Here is a 27,315-nt window from a genome sequence, read left to right on the forward strand (position 1 = left end):
TATATTTTTTTCTATGGAAGTTTTTCTATGTTTCTCCGTGTGGCTCGTCGTACAATGTTCTCGCGAATGATGACACACGTGTGAAAATGTGACTGCGTATAAGTTAGAACATGAAAATATTAGAGATAGAGAGATAGTTAGATAGATAGATATACAGGATAGAGAGATAGATAGATAGATATACAGGTAAATAGATAGGGGGAGAGAGAGAGAGAGAGAGAGAGAGAGGTACATAGTTCGCAAATTACTGTGCGCGATGGCAGTAACGTTCGTTTCATCGAGATCCAACGAGAGTAGTCCTTTACGATGCGGAAGAAACGCGGAAGAGAGTGATGAGAAAGAGAGAGAGAGAGAGAGAGAAAGAGAGCGAGGGAGGAAGAAAGATGCATAAAGAGAGCGCGCAGGTAGACAGACAAGGACACTATCGTCTCTGATCTCAGCGATTCCATCATCAGCGACTCGGAGCCCGGAATAGCAGATAAAAGGCAATTGAATTTAAATCATGAATACGAACGAAGCGAGGAGGAGAGCGCGCGCCCGCGCGAGGGAGAGAGAGAAAGAGAGAGAGCGAAACAAAGAACAGGTTGGAGAATGACAGAAGGATAGAGGAGAGCGAGAGAGAGAGAGAGAGCGCAAACGACAGACACGCGAAGAGAGGCAGCCCGAGCCCCGACGGCAATCTAGTGGTAGCTTTGTGACGGTAATGGCTTCAACCCCTGGCCTCCAACCCCCGGGGCCTGCACCCCTTCTCGTTTACCGGTGAACACACGGAGACACGCGAACAACGGCGGGTCTACGCGTGCACTGAACGGTGTGCGTGTCTCGTCGTCCTTCTCGTCATCATCGTCGTCGTAGTCGTCGTTCGCGGTACCTCACGTCGAACTCCGCGTGTGACGCGGCGCAAATACGCGCGCGGTAATACGACGGTAAATTGGCACACGCTCTCCGGTACGGTCGGCTGGAAATATTCCATTAATTACAGGTACAAAAGTGCGTTACGAAAATATCGTTTGCGCGGAGCGGGCGCATTTTATTCGCTGATGACGAGGCGGACGCGGCCTATCGGAGGCAGAAATTCATTCTCGTCGTTTTTCGCCGCTCGCCGTCGCGGCGACACGTGTAAACGGAGGAAACGATTTTATTAATCGCTAGTATATATCCAACTGTCGGGAGTAAATAAATAAATCGCGTCGTCTGCTGCGCGCGCGTTTGTATTCTCTCTCTCTCTTTCTCTCTCTCCCTCTGACGAGCATTCAATGAAAACGATTAACAACCGGCTTTTACAAACTGCGCTCGAATAGAACCTAGTTTCGGCGGCCTAAATTATTAGAATATTGATCGGAATATCGGGGCGCCGGCTAAATGCAGTTTCGTCGCAATGGGATATGACGTACCGCCGGAAACGGTATTGACGATGGATATATCGCGTTCGGTGAAAATTTCACTCGCGGGCCTACGAGGGTGCGTTTCATCATTGTGCGTGCGAGCGAGCGAATTTTTCGATTGTTCCGTCCGTCGTCCAGCCGGCATTGACCCCGCTATTATCGGAATATAATCGCATGTAACGATCGCGAATGAATACGCGTCGAGTCGATGTTCGTCGAACGAGCGAGCGAACGAATAAGTAACGAAAGCGTTAGAGGTGTGTTAGAGTGCTTCATCGGCGACGAACCGAGTCTCTTGCATCTCTAACATAAAAAATAAAGACGCGAGCTGTTCTAGAATTAAGTGCTAATTAAGTACTAATATACTGCTGGATCCTCAATTTTAGCGTTCGAGCAGTTTAGCAGCAAATCGCATTTGAAATTAGAGACTATGCTAACTGCAACTTAGTGTCCCACTATTTAAACCTTGTGTCAATGGATGTTTTCAATGCACTGGGTACCTGCTATAAAAAAAAATAACATCAGATTGGTGCGAAAAAATTCTGTTTTACACACAGAATGGGGACCTGAAGCGTTATAACAAAATTCGCCTAAAAACGTGGGAAAGTAAATATTCAATTTGGAATAAGTACCTATCCATTGACACAAGGTTTAAAGAGACAATCAAACCATAAAGTATATATACACCAAAATTTAGTGTTTTTTTTTTTAATATTTTAAAGAGTAATAAACAAAATTGAATATCAATCTCAGTTTAAGAGATACGAAGCTACAAAGAGGACCTGTACTCCACATTCATGAAAGTAAAGTGTCCGCATTAATATGGCGCAAGTATCTCTTGGAATTAAAAAACATTCTTTGATTTATATCATATTATATAATATATTATATTATATTTATGTCATATTATTTATATTATTATATTATATTTATATCATATTATATAATATGTATCATATTATATAATATATCGTGCAAATATGCTACATTTTTTTTTATTGTATTGTAAACATTTTAGTCTTTGTCCGTAAGGTTTTGTTTTATTTTCGTAAAAGAGACTAAAACTTGCACGTGTGTGTGTGTGTGTGTGTGTGTGTGTGTATGTGTGTCTCTCTCTGTACAAATATACTTAATATATTATATATATTATATTACATGGCATTACATTGCATTAAATTGTTAGAATATGTCATATTTGTAAAAAAATAAATATTTTATTAAAATATTGTATTCTTATTTTTCACTTTAATTTCCTGGTTTTCAATCCTTCCCTGTAAAAAAAAACCGTTCAATCTTCAATTCTTGACTGTTTGTCTCGTTTGGTACTACTTGAATAAATTTTTGAATATCTCCTCACTCATTATATTCTCCTGATACAAAGATATAAAATGAATTTTTAGCAGGAAATTTGTAAAGTTGTCCCATTTTCGCATTTTGGTATCGGGATAATATAATGAGCAAAGAGGTAGCACAAATTTCCGGTGGGAAATTTGAAAACTTGTATTGAAAATTTCTCTCAAATTACCGATTTTCGCATTTTGGCATCAGGACAATATAATGAGCAAAGAAGTAGCACAAATTTCCGGTGGGAAATTTGAAAACTTGAATTGAAAATTTCTCTCAAATTACCGATTTTCGCATTTTGGCATCAGGACAATATAATGAGCAAAGAAGTATAAGGAAAGGAAGGGTGGCAAATAAAAAAGGAAATTGAATTAAGATTCATTCATTTTTATTCTTATGTATATTTTGATACAATGTATAATGGAATACAATATATAACACAAAAAAATAATGTAATATAAATTAGTAAACTTTTTTAACCACGAAGCGGCTCGCTGTGTTCATTCTAAAGGACTTATTTTTGATTTTGTAGAATATAGGTTCTCTATATTGAATTATATCAAACAACACGGTAGTGTCACGACGCCAAATGCATAAATAAAATAGCACAACATAACTAACAACTGGCCACCGTCGAGGAATTACCAAGCAGCTTTACTGGAGCTTTTGGGTCAAGCAATTTTTCGAACGGAATTTTTTTTCAAACTCTGATATATATTTTACCATCCTGCTGTCCCTTAAAATACCTAAAATGTACTAAATTGTGATATATATATATATATATATATTATTTTCAATTTGGTTGTTTATTTATCTAGTGACGGTACTAGATTGTCTCGTGAACCGGCATTCTCATTTTAAAACGCCAAATCCCTGCTAAGCTGCTCGAGCACTAAAATCGGAGATGCAGCACTAAATTAGCACCTAATTAGCACTCAATTCTGAAGTAGTTACTATTTTGTTTTTTTTTCTGCCTCGGGGATGCTGGACTTAACAGAACGAACGAACGACCGACGGAGCAGATTACCGCTTTAATAACGAGGATACGAGCGGCAAGATCCGAAGGCCGAATACGGCGTGCGGCGAACGAGAGGCGCGCTTCCTGCAGAGAGAAGACTCCCTGATCGATCCTCTCCAACCCCATTTAGGTACTCGTGGAAGCCCGGACGTCGACATCGCGACGCCCGCCCGAGCTCCACCCACGTACGTATCGCCGTCGTACATGCGCAACCCAGACGGTTCGCGGGATGACATGTTCGCCAAACATCGTAAAACGGCCGCCCCGGCTCGTAATCAGCCCGGCTGCAATTAGCAGGCAGGCAGGCAGGCAGGCAGGCGCGCTCGCCCGCCTGCGGGGGACCTGAATTTACGCGCGGGCTCGCCGATGAAACCCGCTTCTTCTCTCTCGGACAAGGGGCAACTGTTTTGCCACAGTGTGTAAATATAATTGATAACATACATAGGCGCAGAGAAGCGGAGTCGACGTGTGTGATAACAGGCGACACATGAAAGACGCGCGCGAGAGACTGAGGGATATTCTAGAGATTCCCCGGCTCCTCTCCGAGAAAGGCGAGAGAACGTGACGTACGAGGACTTTGGAACTCGGGAAAAATGATTATATATGATTATATATGATTATATATAATTATATAAAATCATATATGAATTTCGCCCATATATGTGGTTACATATAAGATTGAAGATATATATCCACACGAAAAAAATGATATCATGTCATTTCATTAAATGTCGATATCATGTGCTGTCACAAACACAAGTAGTCAGAAACATTTATTTCGATTATATTTGCATATAATTTGTAAACAACGGTATTTTTTTGTGGATATATATATGATTATATATAGTCGTATATGGGCAAATTTCATATATGATCTTTTTTTCCCAGGAAGCCCGTGGAAATGTACGGTACGCGTTAACCGGTAGAAAAGCCTTAATATGCGATGCAATTAGTCTAGAATTTTAGAACCTTCTAAATGTACACTGAAAAAAAATTGCTACGTTCAAGTAAATATTTACCACAGAGTATTGTAGTAGTTTATTTTATTTGGATTAAGTAAATTTTACTAGAATATAGCACTTTCTTTCTTCTAGTGTGCTATACTCAAGTAATATTTACTTAATCCAGATAAAATAAATTACTACAATGCTCCTTGGTAAATATTTACTTGAACATAGCAATTTTTTTCAGACTACGTAAAAGAAAATTAATATCAATTCAAGACTCATATTCTCATACGTATAAGCAAAAATATACAATTTTATATGAAGAAGACTTATTTTTATACGAGGAAATTTTATATAGTTTCGTTAAAAATATATTCCTGTTAGTATATTCAAGAATAATTTTCATAAATTGGAAAGAAAAAATATTAGATAGAAGGAACAATATTTTCAAACTAAGAATTATATTAGTTTCAAAATATCGTTCCTTTTATCCACTATATGTTTTTCTCTCAGTTCGTAAATTATTTCCGAATAACAAGAATATAATTTTAGTGGGACTAAATATACAAATAGAAATAAAATTATACAAAATTTCTTCATGTAAGAGCAAGTTTTATTTTCATATAAATTTATATATTCTTGCTTATATATGAGAATGTAAATTTTGGTACTATTTTTTTTCTACATACGCACCATTCACTTTATTATTTATAAATATAAGAGAGAAGAAGAAGCAATGAATGAAAAAGTAATAATCTGTCGCCGTGATAACGTCGAGAAACGAATTTGCACGGTTGTAAAATATTAGTGGTTTGATTGCATAGCGTGCTAATTACACTGCAAGTTATTCTGCCGATTAGTGAGCATGTGACATGACACGGCGAATACAAACAGCGTGACTTGCCTTTTCTTAGCCGACTGTGTATATTTAGGGTACGTTTAATGACGCTTGAAAATCCCGACTTATCTGCCGGACTCGACGGACCGGCAGTTAAACGTGAAATGAGAGAAACGCTGCGGAAAAGCTACTTCAGCTTTCGATATAGCCCGCGGAGATCTTTTGTAAATAAATGGGCGCATTCATCTGGCCCTTCGTCGGTGCGGCACGTAGTAGGGCTCACCGATTTGCGCCTTCCGTCATTGCCGATTGGTCTTATTTGGAACGACGGAAATACAAATATTTTATCTTAATTATACTACGACACACTGTATTGCAGACAGACATTTCTCTCCATTTCACTTCCCCTCTCAAATTTTATTTTTGTTTTTATATGTAATTAATTTTTTCACATTGATACAAATACAATTTTTTCATATTCCTACATTATAAAAATATGAAAAAATTATTTCTTACAAAAGTAAGCAAGATTAGATAGGTTGTATTTCTGATAAAAATAATGATAATAAAATGATCTAAAACGTATTTTACAACTTGAAGTTTCTAGGTTTAAGGAATATTTTTGAATGTAAGTTCTACTTATTTTTTATAATGTTATATGACTATAAGTCAAAACTTGTCAAATGTAAAAAATCTTTAATAAAATTTATCGAGGTGTGCAACATAAACAAAAAATCATTAACAAATAGCATTTATACTATATTTAAAAGCACGGACTTTTCCTTCTAATTTTCATCGCCACAGATTGCAATGCGATTTCTTTTTACCGAGTTATTCAATGCAAAAATTGCACTTTCACTTTCATCGCTCGCAGTTAGTGAATAAATCGGCGTATGACGTTTGCTAAGCAATCAATAAAAAGCTTAAACTTCCCTCTTCGAGATGCATTTGTCGTATTTTTTATAAAAATTAATTTTCAATATAATACTATAACTGAAAAATGAAGTTAAGAGTTGACCAGTAATCATTTTTCATTTAACTCGATATATCTTTGCTATAAACAATGACAATATTGTAAATTTAATATTTCTGAAAATTTGAGACTTCAAGCTTTAAAATGCTTCCTGAACCATTTCGCTATCATTATTTTTGTCAAAGTTGACGATTTGTTGAATTTAGTTATGTCCAATATAAGAGAAAAATATGTCTCACCAGTTTTCAAGTCATACTACTCAAGAAATAGGAGCGACGACTGTCATTAAGTCGTACTATATCTCGATTTTTTTTTTATTTAGTATAAATAGTGTACAAAAGGAGTACGCGTGGTACTAAAGAATGTCTAGGGACAAAGCTTATTCGACTCAAATATTAAAAATGTTACTTAATATTAAAGCATACTACGCTTCAAATCGTCGGTAAAATATAGTGGCGGCTCGTAGCGGAAGTTAGAGAACTAAAAGTTGACGCCAACACCCACGACCCAAGACACGAACCTTCTTCCACCAACATTATCGACTACTTAGCCGAGACTCAAACCCACTTGGCAAGCCGCGAGATCTAACTTTAATCATTAATTTCTCAAAAACTAAGAGGAATTTGACGAAACACTCGAACACGGGCCAAATATTTTTCAATGTAGTTTTACCGTGTTTAATTGCGTGGCGATCGGTCAGCATATTATCGTTTTTGAAAATGTACATACCGATCGCCACGCAAATATAGTAAAATTACATTGAAAAATATTTGAGCCATGTTCAAGTGTTTCGCCTAAATGATTTTAATTTTCGAAAAATTAATTATTAAAATTAAGCTTCGCAACTCGTTAAAGAAGTTTACACCACGGCTAAGTGATCGATAAATGTTGGTCGGAAAAGACTCGCGAGGTCTTGGATGGTAAGTCGACTTTTAGTTCCAAAGCTTCCGCTACGAGTCGCCACCATATCTCCGAAAAAACTGAGATAGTATAAGATCTAAGATCGTTTCTGTGATTTCCGCGTGATTTTTGTTTTCTTGTAGATAGCCTATGAGTTAGGTTAAGGTTCGGCTGCTTCCGTTAACCATATTGTTTTTATGAAGTCACAGGCGAGAAATGATTTGTAGTAAAAATAGTTTCTGCAATATATAATTTTATTTTTTAATTTTTCCTGAAAAACATAATGATTTCGTAATCTTGAAACCTGTAAAATGTGCTGAAAACTGAGATATCTGGCCGATGTCACGTAGAATCTCAGCTATCACGACCGCCCGAGTATGACAGAAAAATGACTCATTTCAAGAGTTATTTTGTGATCCTACATAACATATCGACCAGATATCTCAGTTTTCTGCACATTTTATAGGTTTCAAGATTACGAAAACATTGTATTTTAGGGAAAATTAAAAAATAAGTGTGCAATACTTGCAAGAAACTTATTGCATTTCTCGCTTATGACGTCACAAAACCAATATAGCTAACGGAGGGAGCTGAGCCTTAGGATGAAATTACACGGTGTGTAATAGAACTGCGGAATAGAGAGTGCGTCATAGAAGCAACCAATCAGCATGCAAAATTTGCGTGATAGAAAAGAGCGAAGTAGCGCTGATTGGTTGCTCCTATGACGCACTGTTTATTCCACAGTTCTATTACGCACCGTGTAATTTCACCCTTAAATACGATGACTCCGATACAACGCTCGTATTCTGAACTCTCTTTTATCGATAGTGCCTGAAATGTGGCTTGTTAGCCGATCTGGTAGTTCCGAAGCATTTTTAGAGACACTTTTATAAAATTATAATATTGTAAAAGAGAATTTAGCCTAGAGGTCAATATATTTAATTTACTTTCTGCGCTTTCAAATAACATTGTAAATAATTGGATCGAATAGGCTTTGTCCTTAGACTCCATATTCTTTTTGTATATTCTTTATATTAAATAAAAAAATGAGGCGGTACGATTCAACAGTGGGTCAGACGTAACTTCTATTTCGTGAGTACATTCAACAAGTAATATGACTCAAAAGCCGGCTAATCGGCCTATTTCTTATATTGAAACATAGACCAAATTCAACGAGCTACAACTTTGGCAAAAATGACGATAGTGAAAACAGCAGTTCTGGAAGCATTTTAAAGCTTGAAGTCTCTACTTTTCAAGCATATTAAATTCATAACGTTACTACCGTTCCGTCGCTAAAATATATTGACTTAGACGAAAAATAGCGGCTATTTAACACGTTGTCTGCCAGCTACGAGATATCTCGTAGGTTGTTTACTTGCCCAGGACGCCAACTACGAGTTATCTCGTCGCATCATTACTTGATTAAATCAATCAAATCAAATTGGCTTCTTAGACCAGAATCGTGAAAAGTTCCGTGGCAGTCAACGTGTTAATGTTCAACCTTATATTTCAGTTAAGGTTCCGCACTGAAAATGTATGTTTATTATAAATGTGATACATACATCTTGAAGAAAGTTCAAGTTTTTCATTCATGATTCGTTCGCTCACTGTGAGCGATGAAAGTGAAAGTGCCATTTTGCTTCAGCATTGAATAACTCGGTAGGAAAAAATGGCATAACGATCCGTGAGGATGCAAATTGAAGGGGAAAGTTTCCGCTTTCAAACGGCATATAAAAGCCATTTGTTTCAGACCTCTCGTATCTTAGGTAGCGACTCTTGAATAAAACACCATCCATTATATTGTGAGTTTATTAATGATTATTATTTTATTATACTTAATATATTTATATATAACATATATATGTATGTGTTTGTGTATGTGTGCGCATATAAGTATACACACGCGCCTGTCCGTATCGTATACACGCAACATACACGCACCATACACCAACGCACACACACACATATACACATCACGCCTGCACGCACGTATACCCGCACGCATACATGCTCATCTCATAGGGAAATTCGCTGGATATACGTGTGTGTGTGTGTGTGTGTGTGTGTGTATACACACAAGACATCCTGTACGTCACGATACAACCGCCGCAATTACGTTTAAATAAGATACATGCAAAGAGTGTATATTAGAGCTGAAACGAGATAAGCCGTACCATCGATGAAGATTTAATCGTCATATGCAGTCGTCCCTGTGTTCTTTTTTTGTCCCTCTCCTTTCCACTTCTTGTTCTTTCTCTTTGCTTCTTTTTCTTTTTTACATTTTTCTCAACAAATCCATCCGATCACCTTCCTCCCGCTCTTTTCGTCCTTCGACCGCCTGCGACGTTATCACCGGCGCACATCGTCGGTTGTACCGTCTTTCACAGAACATCCTGCGGAGCGAATATACGCATATATGCCACGTGCGTATGCGACTGTGTATGTATATGTACGCTGTGTATACCGGTCGAGTTAGCCCTCGACGGGATTAACCCGGCTCCGTTTCATGATTTATACGAAAAGCATGATAACACATGTATACTGCACTTGTACGGAACATCTATCTTGTCTGCAATACGAATTCTAAGAGATGTCGATCTAACATTGGCGGGTAAACGTTTCCCTCACGAGGAAACAGTCGGATCAAACTCCGAAGGCGGTAGAGAGGCCGAGAGAGCAACGCAAATAATTATTATAACCCGGCGCGCTGTGAACGATTTTTTTTCCTTCCGTCCGTTGTCTGCAGAATTTCATCCGACCTCGTCGATCTCTCGTCGTCAACGGGGACTCGCTTCACGTTTCTCTCACTTTCCTTCAGTACTTATGTTTCTGGTAGTGTACTGTTAAAACACACACACGCATACACACATACATGCACATTCACACACGCCACCGTTCATTCGTTCTCTCCTGTGTGCGATATTCCTAAAGCTTTTTTTTTTACGATATATTTCATCTGTTTCGCAGTCGAAGCTTCCCTCGAACTATAAGTATCGATTATCCAACGGGTTAGTCGCAACGTCTAAAAGCAGGGCTGGCGTCGTGAAAAATTTTTATATTATTTTCTTCTTCTTCTTCTCTCCTTTTTTTATGCTTTCTCGAAGAGAACCGACCGACAGAGGAGTACCGCCGCCGGCGCGCGCTGCCTGCGCACGATGAACGCAAGTTCGAAGAACTATTTTATCGGTTTTATCGAAGAAACGAAAATGCCAATTTTCACATCACATGCTTTTCCCCCACAGTTTTTGAAACTCCGCTCGGATCTCACTGGATCCCACAAACCTCGTTGGAAATCCCGAGGACTTCGGATAAACGATAAAACGCCCAAAACACGAACCGATGTCTCTCTCTCTCTCTCTCTCTCTCTCTCTCTCTCTCTCTCTCTTATACATATCAAGCGCAAGAATTCACACGTATATAGTGGCTGCTCCTTACGAATAACTTAAAAGCGTTGCTCAAATTCGGACTCGACAATTTTGACTAGCATAGAACGTTAGAACGCCAAAATGAACGTACAGCCGTAACATGCTGTTCCTCGTATGAACAATAATCGAACGCGAATCTCAACGAAGCCAGCTCGGTCGAATTCACAGCGCACAAATAAAAAAGAAAAGAAAAATGCGTCGTTAAAATTTGTACACATACGTGCGAAAAAAGGATCGATAGAAATTTACATTATTATCCAGAGCGCAGCTCCCCCTAAGCAATTAACATAAATAAATTTCGTAGTCATATCGTTAGGAATACATTCTAAATATAAATATAAATTCGATATACGCGTATATATCTTTCAGAAAAATCGACTTGTTCTTTCTTTTTTTGCTTTTCTTTTCGGCTTGTCAGCGTCTGAAATGTATATAGTACAAAACGGAATAAATTTTTTAGACAACAAGCGAATTTGCCAACGGAAAATATAAATTTAAGATATTGATATCTAACTGACTAAAAAATATAACATCTTTCTAGAGCAATTCAGTTACTTGCTGAATTCGTTCTTTCTTTTTCTTCTTTTCTCTCTCTCTCTCTCTCTCTCTCTCTCTCTGTCTTTTATATCCGGCCGTTTCAACGTCATAAAAACGCGGTGTGTACACACGAAGAACAGATTTTGCGGGCTCCCCACGGGATTAGCCACGGAAAATAAATATACATATCTCGCGCGCCTATGCTAAAAAGAATTTCACATCATTCCGATAAAATACGATATTAATGCAGTACAACCAGAACTATAGGTACCAACGCCGCCTATTCTCTCTTTTCTTCATCCTCTCCTCCTCAAACGATTTAAAATAGACCGCCGAGACCGTCACGCTAGGAAGATTGGCGAACGGCGCGGCGAGTGCCGTCAGGCTTGGAGCGAAGAAACGAATTTTTCCCTTTTTTTCTTTATATATATATACACAGTTCCTAGCCGGCGCCCTACTTAGACCAGCCGAGCCAATGTCAGAACGATCGATATTACATACCCTGCCTACTCGTTGCTATCGTAGGGAACACAAGAGGCGTCAGCCCATGTCGCGTCGTCGCGCCGATGAGCGCCTGCACCGGGACAACGTATTACGTTAGTTCTGCCTGAGCTTGGCGAAGTCGATCTCGGCGTAGATGAGGCCCTCCTGCGCGGACGCCGGCGACACGGGCGCAGGGTTACTAACCTCCGGCAGATCGAGACTAGCGTAGTGCAGAATCGTCGCGCCCGGCTGGAGCTTCTCGTAGCCTTCGCTGTCCAACGGGCTCGGCGTAGGCGTGGGCGTCGGCGTGGGCGTGGGGGTCTCGTCGATGAACTTCGGCGAGGATGGCTTCGGCGGCGGCTGCTGCTGCACAGACGACGGCTTGAAACCCGTCAAGGTGGGGCTGGTATTCGGCGAGGCCGTGACGAGACGCGGTTTCGACACCGTCAGGTCCGAGAGTCTCTTCGTCAATGGGCCGACCGCGTGATGGTGGTGGTGTTCCTGCGAGTTCGATGTGATCCGTGGGGCGTTCTTGCCTACGGGACTAGGTGGTTTCTCGTGGTTTGCCGTCTCCGTCGACGGCACGGGGCACGGCGCGCATACGAGCTTCTTCGCGGGCTCCATCACCGCGTAATCGTTGCTCGGCGAGACGTCCGGCGTCTCCTCGCTCGGCTTCTGCTCCGTAAACGGCTTCACCGGCGACTGCGGGCTGTTCAGCGAGAAGGGGAAGATCGTGGCTGAGGAGCCCGTGGGTGTCGCCCGCGGCGGCGAGGCGGGCGTGCTCGCCAGGCTCTCGGACGTCGGGCTGCCGTTCAACGGCAGGAAACTCGGGGTCTTCGACGGCTTGCTGCCCGCCTGGATCGCGATAGGCTGCGACCGGGACTTCTCCTTGCGACTACCGCCGCCCCCCACTCGCGTCGCCTTGCGGTTGTTCCGATTGTTCGCGCCTATGCTCATGTTCATGTAGTCCTGGTCCAGACTCGGACGCGTCTTGAATGACATCTCGACGTATCCCTCCGGGGGACGCCTCGGTTGCGGCAGGTCTACCGGCGCCGTTCTTGTGCTGCCTGAAAAAACGATCGTATTTGTCGTCACGATGGTTGTTACAGACGTCGAACGTCAGAGTGGTCGCTGGCTCACCTGGTGGCCCGTTCGTGTGATAGATGTCCTCCTGCATAGGTGACGACAGCTGCTTCGGGCTCGCCTCCGAATGCGACCAATCCTCCGCTGTGCCATCCATCCTCATGTAAGGTCCCTCCGCCTCCTCCACCGGCTTTAAAGTTGTAATTACAGGTTTATGGGCGAAAGCTAACGATGATATATGCATGTGGCTATGATTGTGGTTGGCAGTGATTGTATTGTTATTGTTATTGCGATTGATCTGCAAAAAGAGGCACGGTATTAGTTTCTCCCCGCGTGCCGATCGTCGGGAAACGCTTAATTGAACGAAGCGAGTGTCGAGGTACCTTATTCATGCCACTCATATCGACGTATGGGGCAGTAGTCGATACGGGGGGCTGTCCGGGCGACATGTCGACGTAGGAACTAGTGTCGGTGGCAGTAGAGTACGATTGCGACTGCGGCTGAGGATAGGATGACGGTGGCGAGGAGAGAGCGATAGGGAGATTGGGCCTCGTGAAGTCCAATTCCATGAGATCCTCCATGCGATCGGACGCGCCGGAGCAACCCGAGTTGTGGCCCCAGGAGCTCGACAGCAACGGCGCGGAGCTCGACTTGTTCGAGCCGTCCGAGCCGGCCGGTAACGGCGCGGTGACCACGTTGGCTAGCCTGCCGATCTCGGGCCTCTTGGAGCGGCTGCCTACGGAAAACGCTCGTACTCTACTGGCGTCCTGCGGGGTGATGTCCAACCTGGTATAAACGGCGTAACGAAAACAATCTTGTTAGATCCATCGGTGCTTGGAAGGACGAGGGAAGAATATAATTCGCGTTCAGCTAATTAAAGCAGCTTAGAGAGTGGTATTCATAGTCGGATCTTATATTTAAGATCGTCTTAAGTTCATCTTCAGATACTTTACGACTCATTTTCATCGGTTACAAAGCAACTGCGGACGACCATAAGACGATAAGTATAAGATCTGACTATGAATATCGGCTCTAGTAAACGCTTTGTTTATTATTGCCTCTGATACATTCCCTTGTATTTATATGTGGAAGATCTAAAAGAATACTCCAATCGCAGACAATAATCACAAAGCGCTCACTAATAGCGAATTCGATCTCACTCACACTATACCGGATTAGCGAATATTGAAGATCGCTACACATAAAGTGTATAAATATAATGGCGTAACATATGCAAGCAATTCGAAAGTGAAATAATTGATTACTTCTGCTGAATAACGTGGCAATATCATTATTAGGAGTTTAATCGTTGTTAAACAACTGCTTCACATATAACAGCTTTCAGTATGCACTAACCTGTTGTAGCGCAAGTGATCGAGTTCACTATAAGCTGTTTACCCCGTGTTTAAACGCGAGCAATATTCACGAGAGCCGTACAGATCCGAAGGATTCAACTCCTGCGAAAGTGCCAGGACGTACCTATTTTTGCGATGCCTGTTCGCAGGCTCTGGTCTAGACCCGACCGAGTAAGCTCGGGTCGGTCTGGCTTGCAGATCTTCTCCGGGAGCCAGGAAACTAGTCACTTTGTCCAAGTGGTACTCGGAGAAGCGGAGATCGGTGCTGGGCGTGCCAGAAGTGACAGAACAGCTGCTGCCATCGTGCTGCGACATGTCGTCCGGGAAGTGACCGTTGTGACTATTTACAGGATCCATGTCGACGTAACCGTCATCCCCAACCGGCGCCATCGGCACGTAACCGTCCGGCAACACATTGCTCTCCTCCACGAGGGACGACGCGCGGGAATGCGAATGCACCGTCGTCGCGGGGCTCATGGGTATGTACGCGCCACCGCGACCTGGGCTCGAGCCACAGGGGCTGTACATTTCACCGTAGGAACTCTACGGACAGAGAGCTGAATTACTATCGATTCTCGTCGTACAATTGACAGATTAACACTTAGACTGCTACGCCACGGATAGTTTTAAAAACTAGGAATACTTTTGGGAAGTAGGAATCATTTTATGAACTATTTATAAAGAGATACGGACTAAAAACAATAAAATATCATGTTTACAGAATATATACTAATGTAGAAAACAAAATTAATATTATATATTTATTATGAAATGATCAAACTTACGCATAGATATTTTTCATGATATTTTGGAAAGCAATCCATGCATAATTGTGGTCGTTATTATATCAGTTTAAAATAAAAACACAGGATCGATTCAACATAAAAATAAATAAATAAATATATATATATCCTGTGAGTTTGTCGGTGAAGTTCACGAACACTCTGTATACAGTCAGAATAAGACAAATGTATTCATAAGAGTACGTATTCAATAAAAGTATGATATCTACTCTTCTGTTCGTGTTTTACATCTTATTTTATCGAATATTTTACAAATATTCTTGCGAAACTGATTTAATAACAACCACAATTATGTATGGATTGCTTTCCAAAATATCATGAAAAATATCTGTGCATAAGTTTGATCATTTCATAATAAGTATATAATATTAATTTTATATTAATTATAATTATATATATTTTATATTAATTTTATATTAATAATAATTATATATATAAAAGTAAAAAAATTAATAAATATGTGTCCTGTAACATTTAGTTTCTGAGATATAGCTGCCGCAATCTCAGTTTCCAAAAAAATATATTTTATTCATTAAATCGTCTTTTACAAATAAATAACTGGACACATAGTGTTATAAAAAAATTGTCTAAAATGTCTGCCTCCCTTATCAATTCAAACAATTGATATCTGTAAAGATGCGCGTACACGTTCGAATATTGCTTTATAATTTCTAAACTATTGCATCGTGACAAAGAACGATTTTTCGGCTGATGTTCAGAAGTATCAAAATTGATGGGCCTTCAAAAACAAGTAAAAAAAAATATATATTAATATTCTTAACCCGCTTATTGCGACACATTTTCTTTCGTCGTTGTCATCTTCAGCAAAGACAAAAAAAATGCGAACATACGTTTGCTAAGACTTTTTGCTATTTTTCAACACAGAACCTGTCCTATAAGTTTGTCGGTCGACTTCAGACACATCCTGTATACAATTTCGCGCGTTTAGGAGTGGGATTTATGTCCGAAACTAGCTGGACAACCTAAGTGTTAAAGATTGCAACACTCTTTCCGATGAATCTCGCAACGCATATCGTATCCAATAACAAAATATATATTTCTTGAAAGTCAAAAAAAAAGAAATTCTCCTATTGGATACGGAATGCATTGCGAACCTCATTGAAAAGTGTTGCAACAACCTTTAATGTGCTGATCATATATATATATGTGTGTGTGTGTGTGTGTGTGTGTGTGTGTGTGTGTGTGTGTGTGTGTGTGTGTGTGTGTGTGTGTGTGCGCGTGCGTGCGTGCGTGCGTGCGTGCGTACACCTCGTAAAGTGATTGCAAGATAATCACAAAGTAGCAGAAAATAATACTGATATAAAACAAAACAATAATCATAAAGTAAATTAAGGCTCGGCAGAAGCTAAAAGTCGAAACACCATTAGGTTACACTTGACGTTTATCTGTGTTTTTCTATATTTTAACTCGGAGAAATCCTATTTGCTCATCACACCATTTTTGAAATCTTTTCCGCGAACATATCTAGAATTGACCTTAACCGGATTCTGTAATTCGGTCCTCAAACATTTATAACAAATGAAAATACGAATTCGTCCTGCACTCCAAGCACCACGAGTGCAGGACGACCTGGAACATTTATAGTTTCATTTATTATAAATTTTTAGGACCTTAATTGTAAAAAATCCTCTGTAGTTAAGTGCATTCGCAAGAAAGACTCCAAAAATAGTTTGATAAGCAAATATAATTTCTCCAAGATAAAATATAGAAAAGCGCAGATAGGACGGAAAGTGTAGCCTAGTGGCGGTTTAACAAAATCGATATTTGATTCCTGCCGGGTCTTCCGGCTGAGAACGTGAGTGAACGAAGACGGTGAAAACAAAAAATCCGTCTTTGTTTACCGATATCGCTCCATAAAAAGATGTGTATATAATGACCGAACAAAAAGTAAATGATTAAAATGTCGAAATAAAAAGCGAATGCAAACTTTCGCTGTTGCAAAATGTATAGTCGATCACAGGATAATTGCGGAAGTTTTTTTTCTTACATACTCGAGACACGCAAAAAATATGACGCAGCGAACCTATGATTTACGAACATACGCAGTAGATAGTCAGGCAGCTGTCAAAATTACATATACACATGTAATTTTATACATATATACACATATCTAATTTTGACAGCTGTCTGACTATCTACTGCGTATGTTCGTAAATCATAGGCTCGCTGCGTCGTATTTTTTGTGTATTACGAAACATATAAAAACCAAAAAAAAAAAACTGTTGCAACTGTCCTGTATGACTGATTGTATGTCGCTGCGAGCAGAACATTTTGGCTTGTTCACCAGATGGTTTATCAAGGAAAGTTCATGTGCGTTTAGAGACGAATACGCACATTCATATTACACGTTCGTTCGCTCAGTGTATACTCAGCTTAAAACGTGGTCTACAACGGGCAGTAAGAATAAAAAATTAACCAATCATAGTCGATTATTTTCCTTACATTCAAATACAATCGGTCGATTCCTTACTCTTACTTCTTATGAACATATTTCTACCGCCTATTGTAGACTACGCTTAACGGAACTCGTTTCTAGTCTGATATATCCGAACGTGAAACGCCAACGCGAGTTCACGCGGTGCCGGTGCGCTGCTTACCTGAGAGGGCGAGTGAGACTTGAAGTTTGGCGAGTATTTGAGATGCGAATGCGACGTGGACCAGGGCGCGTAGTCGTCGCCCTTCTTGTCCAAGATCACCGGCTGCTCGTCCGGGGTTAAGGAGTGTCCGTATCGCGAGACGGTGCCTTCCTCGGACATGTTCTCGCCGCAGTCGTCCATCGAAGGCGACGAGCCAGCCGAGTCGGACGAGCAGACGTCGGACGCCGGGCTGATGGGCATCGACGCGATCGGCGGCGAGTAGGAGAGGCCGCGTCCGCACATGGAGTGCGGTCGTGGCACGTGCGACATGATATGGGCTCCTCTCGGGTGGTTCAGCACTATCGCAGTCGGTTGTCCCTCGCTGGTGGTGCGTGCCCTCGACGGCAAGCTGTCGCACCGGTCGCGCACAGTCGTACCTGCAAACGTACTCTCGTCAGAGATCTCGCCGTGCGCCGTTCTCGCTCGCTCTTAACGCGTTAACAGTGTGAAAAAGCCAGTTCCATCCTCCCAGCGTAGCAGCAACGCGGTTGTTAGTTTTTTTTTTTCGCAATGTCGCATATATTACATGTATATGATGTCCAGATATACAGATCAATCTCCTTCTCTCTCACACACACACACACACACGCGCGCGCGCACGCACGCACACTCTTTCTCTCTCTCTCTCGCGGCAGAGGTTGTTTACTGTTAAAGGTATGTATACTCTTGAGTATCAAGCAAAACGGAAAAAAGAGACGGTAAATCGCGGCGAATCGCTCGAGCGCTCCCGCCCGGGTTATTATGTAACTGATAAGTAAAGAAGCGGAGGATCGTAGAGAGAAACCAAGTTTTTTGCCAAAGGTTGTTACTAAACCATCCAAAGATACGCAGCATTCAGTAAACGTATTTTACATCCGATCGGAGACAGAAACGAAATGTACAAACCGAAGCAGCGGAGAGCTCATATCTCATAATAATAATAATAATAATAATAATAATATATCACATGCATTTTGAACAGCATGCCAGAGCGGAACTTTACAGTCGTGAAATCGAAATAAACATAACACTGATCGATCGGCACTTCACACACCGAAAAGTTACCAGGGCGGAAGGGAGAGGGGAGGGAGGGGGGAAATAGAGGATCGTATGCGAAACACAAAGGGGGCGGTAGTGACAAAGCGAAACTGCAGAAACACTGAAGAGTAAAACAGAAATTCGGCTCGATTAAACAAATATATACGTATATATATATATATATATATAGATAGATAGATAGATAGATAGATAGATAGATAGATAGATATGACGGAACAAAATACATACACCGTAAAACTGATCTTTTAGATGATTGCGTTTGATTGATAATAACGGCAGCTAAGGGCAGCGACAGGGTTCTCTGATGGGATATTGTCGCGGTTGTAGTGGTCGCGGTGACGGTCGCGGTGATGGTGATGGTGGTGGTTGTAGTGGTGGTAGTGGTAGTGGTAGTGGTGGTGGTGGTGGTGGTGGTGGCATTGGTGGCGGTGGTGGTCATGGATGTATTTGTTGCTGTTGTGACATGAGTGGATTGGGAATTATTGACGGAATGAGGATGACTGGCTACCGAATGACGACGTCTAGCGGTACCGGCACAGTTGGCATTAGTCGTGGCAATCCCAGCAGTCCAAGCCCCGGTACCAGCAACGGCTGCAAACCACACACCTCTCACTATCGCACAACTGTCTCGTCTCTTTTACGTGCATCTTACGCGCGCCGGATTTCGATACGGATACAGCACGAACAATGAACCATGTACTGCCGTTAAAACGCACGACCGCTCTCTCTCGCGAATGTTTTCCGGTGTGATGGGTTACTGATCGGAAGGAATAGACGCTGCTGTCTTGAGAAAAAAATAAATAAATAAATAAAAACAGGCTATGACCGTTTCCCTCGATAATGTGATTCGGTCTCTCGGTCGATAATTGTAGCATGATACAAAGGAATCGCAATGGAAACAACATCGAAGTGACAATGAAGCTTTCCAACTCAATCCTTCCCTTACGTACGTTTCAAACAAGATGCTATATGCATAAATATGTACACTGTATATGTATATATATAATATCTGACACATCGGACAACTTACAGACTCCAGACGACTTACTGACTGGATCGGTATTAATCATGCTATTTACACCACGAAGCTAATAGTCGGGGGAACGATGCACAATCACTTCATGTACGTCGGCCAGACTTCTCTTTCTGTTTCAAGTTGATCATTGCACTCGTACAAAGAAACCTTCCGGTCTCCCTGTGCTACTCACATCCATTCGGCGCAACGAAAAACTTAAATGCCGAAACCCAAAAAAAAAATAAAGTGAGAATATACTGCTTTCCTTCGATCTGTCGACAACTGTAACACGTATACCGATTATGCGTAATGTAAGCAATACAGTGTTAACATTACACTCAACGTGTACAACGATACAGAGGTATAGGAAATCAAATATCCCAAAAATCCGTGCAAGAGAACAATGCAATGACCAAATGTTCCGGGTAACGTCCAACGTCTCTCTCGTGAAAATGAAAATGTGTCGAAGGGAGATGTAAAAACGATACGTTCACAGCGCCGTTTACGTAACGCGTTCTTCTTGCCGATCGAGATCGCTATGAGAAACGCGAAAAGAGGAAAGCAGATAGCTACTATAACAGAGAACAGACCCGTGACTGTATTGGTGGAGGAGGTACTCCGAGATTGACTACTCTGTGTAGGAGCACAGGAAGTAGCAATCTGCTCCTGCAACGGTTCCACTTGCTCCTTGTGTGTCTTCTGTTCCTCTGTAAACCCCGTAAACCCACTTGTGTTACTCTAAGAGCAGAGGTTCTTACGTGTACGCGTATACACACGACGATTCAGTGGACGATCTCTGTGGTACTCTTAAAGTTATACATATAAACTTAATATGTGTGTGTGCAGTTATGGCCCGGTGTAAAGAGGAACGGACGGTCGCTCGCACCCGATGCTTTCAAGCTTTCGGACGTGAAAAAGGAATTCGTTACAAAGAACGACTTTAAGTACCACAGTCGACACGAGCAAAACGCAGTGACAGCTCGGATGAACACAGAGTATTAACTGTAAACACGTAGCGAGTTGCTAATAGCGAGAATCCAGTTACATACGTGAAAAACACATTTCGATAAGTGGACAGTACGTGACACTCGGGTAATTACCCATAACTTACATCCTGGCTCGGGTAAATAATACATATAAAAAAAAAGAAAAAAAAAGAAAGAAAATGGGCCCATATAAGGCTTGCAGCTTACCTAGAGGCGAAAAGCTATGAAGCTTTTGGCCCGTATGCCGTCGTTGGAGGACGGATATCGGCTTGCTGGCTTCATTGGCTGAGGAGCTACGCATTCTCTGACGAGGTCCTACCTCGTCCTTGTTACTCTTCGAATTCCTCATCGCGGTCGTTATTACATCGTACATATTGAGCGCGATATTGTTGTCCTCAACCGCCATCCAGAACTCACCGTCGCCAGTCACGGCGGATCGGCCAACTTCTATGTAGAATATGTCGTTCGCGAAACCACAACGTCTAACGAAATGCAGCTGAAAGTGCAAAGGTGACGAATAATTCGAATGTCCGTAACACTAAATGTAAAGTCCCGTCGACAATCAGTTTACGACGAAAAAGTTAAGAAATTGCAAAACTACTGACGAACAGTCCCACGCCATCAACCAGTTGAGTTCGTAGCGAATTCTCGCTAAATTGTAACAATCGTAATTCATTTATAGACTCTTTCGACTATTTATCGAACGAATTAAACTTACGAAAATCGAACTATAAGAAAGGAACTTACGAAAATTTCGATAGAGTCCGAGTTATCCTGTTCCCCAATCTTCACTAAACTTAAGGTTTGATCGGTGAGGCATAATCTGTAGGGTCCCTGAATGTTCTTTCGTGCCCCTAGACCTTTTCTTTGCATTGTAACTTGCCATACGTGTTCTGAAATAGAATGAATGAAAATAGAGGGATGCAGTTGACAAGCGCACGATTTATCGTGCGCATTTCCTTATGCGACGCAAAGAAACGTTCAATATTGTTACAGTATACTCGCTTTGCATCGCATGGGCACATTATTATTTAATTATTATACAGTACAGTAAATAAAGGAGGTTTGAAAATATACACGCAACCTCGTGCAAGTAAATCGTTAATTGTAATCTGAAACAAAGACTTTTCGCGCTTAATCATCGTCGCCATTGTTTTCTTTATTCTTGCTAACAGCACAGGAGCACAAACCATTGCCAATGTTATTTTTATGCCAAGGCTGTGCAATTTGTTTAAAATGAACGAGTCACAATAAAATACATGCGACAACAGTAAGACGTTGCTTTATCGTGACCTCTATATTTATATCCCTGCAAAACTCCTTGCAGATTTCTCAAAACCCGTACCAAATATTCTTTGTGATATATACACATACATGTAATAAAAACTGAAAAGTTTTCCTACTAGGAATACTGATTTAAAAAAAAAAATCCGTATCCCGCAATTCGAAATGTATCAATTAAAACGAGAAGAGGAAGAACAAAAAGTAGAATGCATAAAAAGACGACGGATCCCAAAGTGGTCGATTCATCCTGTCAAATGTAAACAAACGCACACGCGCGACCAACGGAGGAAGCCCCAAGGAAACTGAAAAAATCGCGAGAAAGAAAGAAAAAAGAGAGAGAGAGAGAGAGAGAGAGAGAGAGAGAGAGAGATAAGAACAACGTAACAACGGCTACATCTCGCGATAAACAAGGAGAAGCTCGAACGATGTTACCGCGGGGGAAGAAGCTCGATCAAAAAGTAGTCGATAGCGGGTAGTTCACCGGGAGAAGGACCCGACGGCCGTGTTAATCGCGAAACGCGGCCGTTCTTGCCGCGAGCTGCATCCCGACGACGACGACGTGCGCATCGACGCGCGCCAGCTGGACTATTTCCGCCGCGCTGAAAACTCGGCTGGAGTCGGTCCCTTCCGCTCTTCGATCCCCGAGAGACGCCTCGTATTTCTCCTCTCCGACCGCTCTCTCGTACCCCGCCGCCTGTATCAGCAGCATGTATCAGACGACGGCGACGAGAGCGGGCGAAAACTCTCTCGGAGAACGTCGGTCACAGGGGGATCACAAGCTACAAAAGTACCAAGCGAGAGAGTGCCATTCAGCGATCGGTGCGCGGCGGGCCGACCGCCTGTAGCTTCGTCGTCGCCTCGCAATATCCGCTCATCGTCGGAAGCGGAAGAATTGGATGAGGATACGCGGCACGAAGGAAAGAAGAAAAAAAAAAAAGGAGGGTTCTTTTTGATGTGCACTCACCAAATGTAGGCCGTGGTTGTTCCCCGTCGGGCACATCGCCGCTCTGCAGCCTCAGCATCGCCTGCAGCCACTCGTCCAGCTCCTTCTCGTTGTCGAGAATCAGGCAGAAGCACTCGTCCTTCGTGTAAAGCGCGATCACGTGCTTGTGCTTGGTGTCGCCCCGCTTGTTGATGTTGAAGCAGCTGTGCAGCAGTATGCTGCGTTTAGGCGGCTGACGATTCTCGAACTTCTTCTTGCTGTCGTAGTACTCGAGGCAGGCGAGGCAGCCGGGCGCCTCGCCGCGCAGCACAAAGTACTTCTTCTTCAGCGTCTTCATCTTCTTCAGGTGGCCACAGCGAATGACGGGCCCGCCCGACGGCGACGCCGGGCCCCTGCTCGACGATGCCATCGTCAGCACGACGACGAGCGGCGTGGCCACCAGCAGCGGTTCTTACCGCTCCAAAACTCTCCTCCTCCTCTCCGGGTGCAACGCGCGAACACGACGTGCTCGGTCCTCCGTGCTCGTAGCATTCACATGGCACCTCTTCTCCTACGGCTCACCCTCCTCCTCCTCCTCTTCCTCCTCCACGTCCCTTCGCCTCGTGCATGCGAACGGACGAAGCGGTCCTCGTTCTTTCTTCCTCTTTCTTTTTCTTTCTTTCTCTCTCTCTTTTTAGCGCGACACGAAGAGAAGAACGCGCGCAGTCGTCCTCGTGATCACACGTGCGTCGTTGTCCTCAGCGAGAGACCGCGCGACGCACAACAACGGCGCGGAGATTCATCACGGCGGGAACGACGGGATTCCCCGCGCTCGGACACTGAATAGCGTCCGTGTGTGTCTTTCTCTTTCCCGCTGTCTCCTCTCCCTTGCCGACGTTCACCGCTGCTGCTGGCCGACGATCGCGGCACACTCGATCGCTGCGGAACAACGCGGTTTGTGCACTTTCACATAACAATGAATATAATAATACCGGCGACAACAATAACAACAACAGCGATTCAACGTGTCAGCGAACTGCACAGACGCGAGAAACACCTGGCGCAGCGCACCGACGTCGTCGATGTGTTGTTGTGTTGTCGTCGTTGTTATTATTATTATTGTTGTCCTCGTCGCTCGTGACGTCGCCGACACTGCTCCTCCTCCTGTCGCGCACTCGAGCTGCCCGTGCAACAATAACACAATCGACAATCAAGACGGGGGACGATGCACCCGGAGCACGGCCTTCGCGGACGCCACGGACAACGGGTTCCCGTCCATAGACGCGAGCGTTTCGGCTACAACGTAAATAAGCGGCGACGCGACGCACAAACAGAAGAGCAGCACCGGTGCATGTGCACTCGATGGAGAGAGAGGGAGAGAGAGAGAGAGATACCCCACGAGCAGGCGTGTACGTACGCGCGAGCCGTCGAGGGCGTGCTGCGCCGCCTCTTCCTTCCCTTCTTCGGCCTGCAGTCGACGGTTGTGCGCGACACGCGGCCGTCCACCTCTCGCCGTAGGTAGGTTAGGAAGGAACGACAACAATAACACCGCAGCAGCTACGACGACGAGAGGTCCGTCGCGCCGACGACAGAAACGGAAAAACGGGGATGACGATGTCGCGGACGTCGACCACGAAGAAGACGACAACGCTCGATCACTCCCGCTTCGTCCACGGCGTCGAAACCAGTCGGAGGAGATCCCGCGATCGCGCCCGACGTCTCCGAGATGTCGCGACGGCACTCTCTCACTCTCGCTTCGCTCCCTCCCTTCCTCCCTCTCGCGTTCTTGCTCTCGCTCGCTCTCTCTATCTCTATCTTCCGATGTCTCGGCACGCCTCGAATCCACCTGTCACGCGGTTTCGTCTAATTTCGCCCGCCACCGATCTCGCTACGCGCCGCCGAGGAAACCGTTCGCGGAACGCGCACGCACAACGGCTCTCCCCCTCGAGGTTCCGACGGGCGAGTCAGCGCGCATTCCACGCGCGTTCCCGAGCGCGATGACAGTCGTCGGAGGTGCACGAGCGGCCACCACGAGGTGCGGTCGTGCGAACGTACGAGCGCCGAGGAGCAGCACCGTGTGGTGCACCTGTTTACCGCTCCGAATAACACGATTTACTGCGTGGTCCACGATGGTGACGTGTATGTACACACCGGTGTGCGCGCGAGCAAGCACGCACACAGAAGGAGAGACAGACGGACAAACGCGACGAATGGACGGACGGCTAAGCAGACAGACGGAGAACGCAACACACGCGAGCGGCGGACTAGCGCGCGCAACATGCACACAGCGCGCGAACGACGGGAGAGCGGGAGGGAGTGAGAGGAGCGACGACGGTAAGCAGGCAGGCGGGGGAAGGTTCACGGCAAGGCGTGTTTCTCTCTCTCTCTCTCTCTTTCTCCTTGGTCGCGAGCGAACGCGTCCCGTCCCGACTTTCGTGGAAAACGTGTTACGGTGCGGCGCGAGGAAACGCGGACGGATGGCGGCGAACTGCTGTTGTTGTGCCACTCGCAGGTGGGCGGCTGGTTGGCCGAAATTCGCCCCCTTATCGGCGTAGCCGGCTGTCTCTCGCCGCGCTCTTCTCGGTAAATAGGCTACTGCCAAGGGCAACGCGATTTTTTTTCACGCGCAATAGCCGCCGACGGCGGGCGACGTCAAAACAATCGCCGCGGCGCTCGGCATTCCAGGTCGATGCGAGAGGATATAGCGCGCGCGGTCCGTACCTCCCCGCTCCCTTCCGTCGCCACTGACTTCCACTCTTCCTGTTTCCTCGCTGCTGCTCCCGCGCGCTTCCGGTTCGTCGTCTTCGCCGTTCTTCTTCCGCTTCCTGCCCCTCGCGCGGACGGAAGACAGACGGACACTCGTCGCGCACACTAACGACGCACTATGGTGTCACGACGCAGGGCGGCTTCGTCGTATCCGTTACACGCGGGAAACGCACGCGAAGATAGGCTCTCTCTTTCTCACGCACACACTCTTTCGTGCACTCGCATACGTACACACATTCGCCCAGCCGCGGGTCGTCCGACGTTCGCCGACGAGGTGACAAATTCGGACTTCCTACGGTCTCTCTCCCGTCCGCCTCCCGCGATCACGTCTCACTCTATCTTACTCGCGCGCGCGGTAACCCTCGTTTCGCATTTACCCGGGACGCGTTCCCCTTTCGGCGACAAACAACGCGTCACTCGCTCGACCGTGATCGCGATCGAGAGAACGAGCTAGCGAACGACCGACTGATCACGTCGTCGCTCGCTCTCTCTCTCTCTCGGAAGCGCGACGCACAACGCGAATGTAACTCGAGGCGCGTGAATTCGTGGCCACGACCGCCGGAGACGTGGCCGGCCGCGTGTATTCCAGGCAAGAGGCGACCCTCTCGCCGCCACGACGTAACGCACAGTCCGCGCGGACTTACTTCTCTCTCTCTCTCTCCGTCTCTATCTCCCTATCTCTTTCTCTCTTGCGGACGGCGCGCGAGTTCACGCCTAGCCAACAACCGAACAGACGATCGTGTCTATCTTGTAAAGGTCATGTGTACGGTGAGCTCCGCAGTTGTAAACAAGATGTACGCAGGCGCTGAGCGCGCGCGCGAATGGCGGCGACGACGACGACTCGATATACGCGATACGCTACGCGATTGTAAATACGAGCCGTAGCGGGCGACGCGAACGCTCGCGCGCACGCTTTTCGATCGTGTGTGCGTGCGTCTGCGACGTGTTTACACGTATACGCACACACACATACGACGTTGGTACGGTGCAGTGGCGTAACTATCGTGTCAACGGACGGACGGACGCCGCAATGCGGAAGGACCTCGCGGAGACCTCAAGGAGGCCCCGAACGCACGACGCGCGCCGACGAACGAACCTTCTTCGAGAAAACGTCGTCGGCTTCGCCGACGATGTCGTTGTATTGTTATCGTAGACGCCAGCTCGCCTTCGCCAAGCGAGAGAAGGTTATGACGCGTCTCGATTGCACGTCCCATTCATGCGAGACGCGCATTTCGCCCAATAGGAGAGATCGATCGTACGAGCCGTTCTCGAAACGTGAACACCCGACGAACGCTACGGCGTACGCGAGCGATTATTCTTCACGCACTCACTACGTCGCACTCCCGTGCGCATTATCGGCGCGCGCGCGCGACGAACTCGCTCGTAGTCGACTGCGAGCTGCAACGCCTCAGCCTCGAGCGCGCCGTGTTTACTAACGTTAGTCCGATCGGTGTGTGGCGTTCCGGGGGGAGCCGGTACGTTGTGTTAGTGCGCGTCCGCACGCGTCGTCGTCGTCGTCGTGTAGGGCTAGGCATGCCCGATTTCGCGAAGGACGC

The 27,315-nt window shown here is 44.6% G+C and overlaps 1 protein-coding gene across 5 annotated transcripts; it reads right to left on the reverse strand.

Annotated features, from left to right (window-relative positions):
- Window positions 1–9,623: 9,623 nt before the first annotated feature.
- Window positions 9,624–26,393, reverse strand: LOC106741422 (insulin receptor substrate 1). 5 transcript variants are annotated; one of them, XM_014613438.1, is made up of 12 exons: window positions 25,715–26,393; window positions 23,036–23,932; window positions 21,535–21,680; window positions 20,995–21,283; window positions 20,392–20,508; window positions 19,015–19,377; window positions 17,710–18,125; window positions 14,413–14,831; window positions 13,317–13,719; window positions 12,991–13,231; window positions 12,055–12,917; window positions 9,624–9,798 (listed from the first exon to the last, which is right to left on the reverse strand). In XM_014613438.1, the coding sequence occupies exons 2-12, from the start codon at window positions 23,421–23,423 to the stop codon at window positions 9,787–9,789; spliced, it is 3,657 nt and encodes a 1,218-aa protein (XP_014468924.1). In that variant the 5' UTR covers window positions 23,424–23,932; window positions 25,715–26,393; the 3' UTR covers window positions 9,624–9,786. The 5 variants fall into 5 exon arrangements, with proteins under 5 accessions (XP_014468924.1, XP_014468925.1, XP_014468923.1 ...); XM_014613439.1 differs by having other exon boundaries at window positions 9,624–12,917; window positions 12,991–13,123; XM_014613437.1 differs by having other exon boundaries at window positions 9,624–12,917.
- Between the last annotated feature and the right edge of the window lie 922 nt (window positions 26,394–27,315).

The sequence above is a fragment of the Dinoponera quadriceps genome, unplaced genomic scaffold (genome assembly GCF_001313825.1).
Source record: "Dinoponera quadriceps isolate SergipeBrazil2010 unplaced genomic scaffold, ASM131382v1 scaffold405, whole genome shotgun sequence".
Lineage (NCBI taxonomy): Eukaryota > Metazoa > Arthropoda > Insecta > Hymenoptera > Formicidae > Dinoponera > Dinoponera quadriceps.

Coding starts and splice junctions, on each gene's coding strand:
- LOC106741422 (XM_014613437.1), bottom strand. CDS start 23,423: ATGGCATCGTCGAGCAGGGGCCCGGCGTCGCCGTCGGGCGGGCCCGTC. Junction 21,284..21,534: donor CGGACTCTATCGAAATTTTC/GTAAGTTCCTTT, acceptor TTGCACTTTCAG/CTGCATTTCGTTAGACGTTG. Junction 18,126..19,014: donor TAAAAGATCAGTTTTACGGT/GTATGTATTTTG, acceptor GTACGTTTGCAG/GTACGACTGTGCGCGACCGG.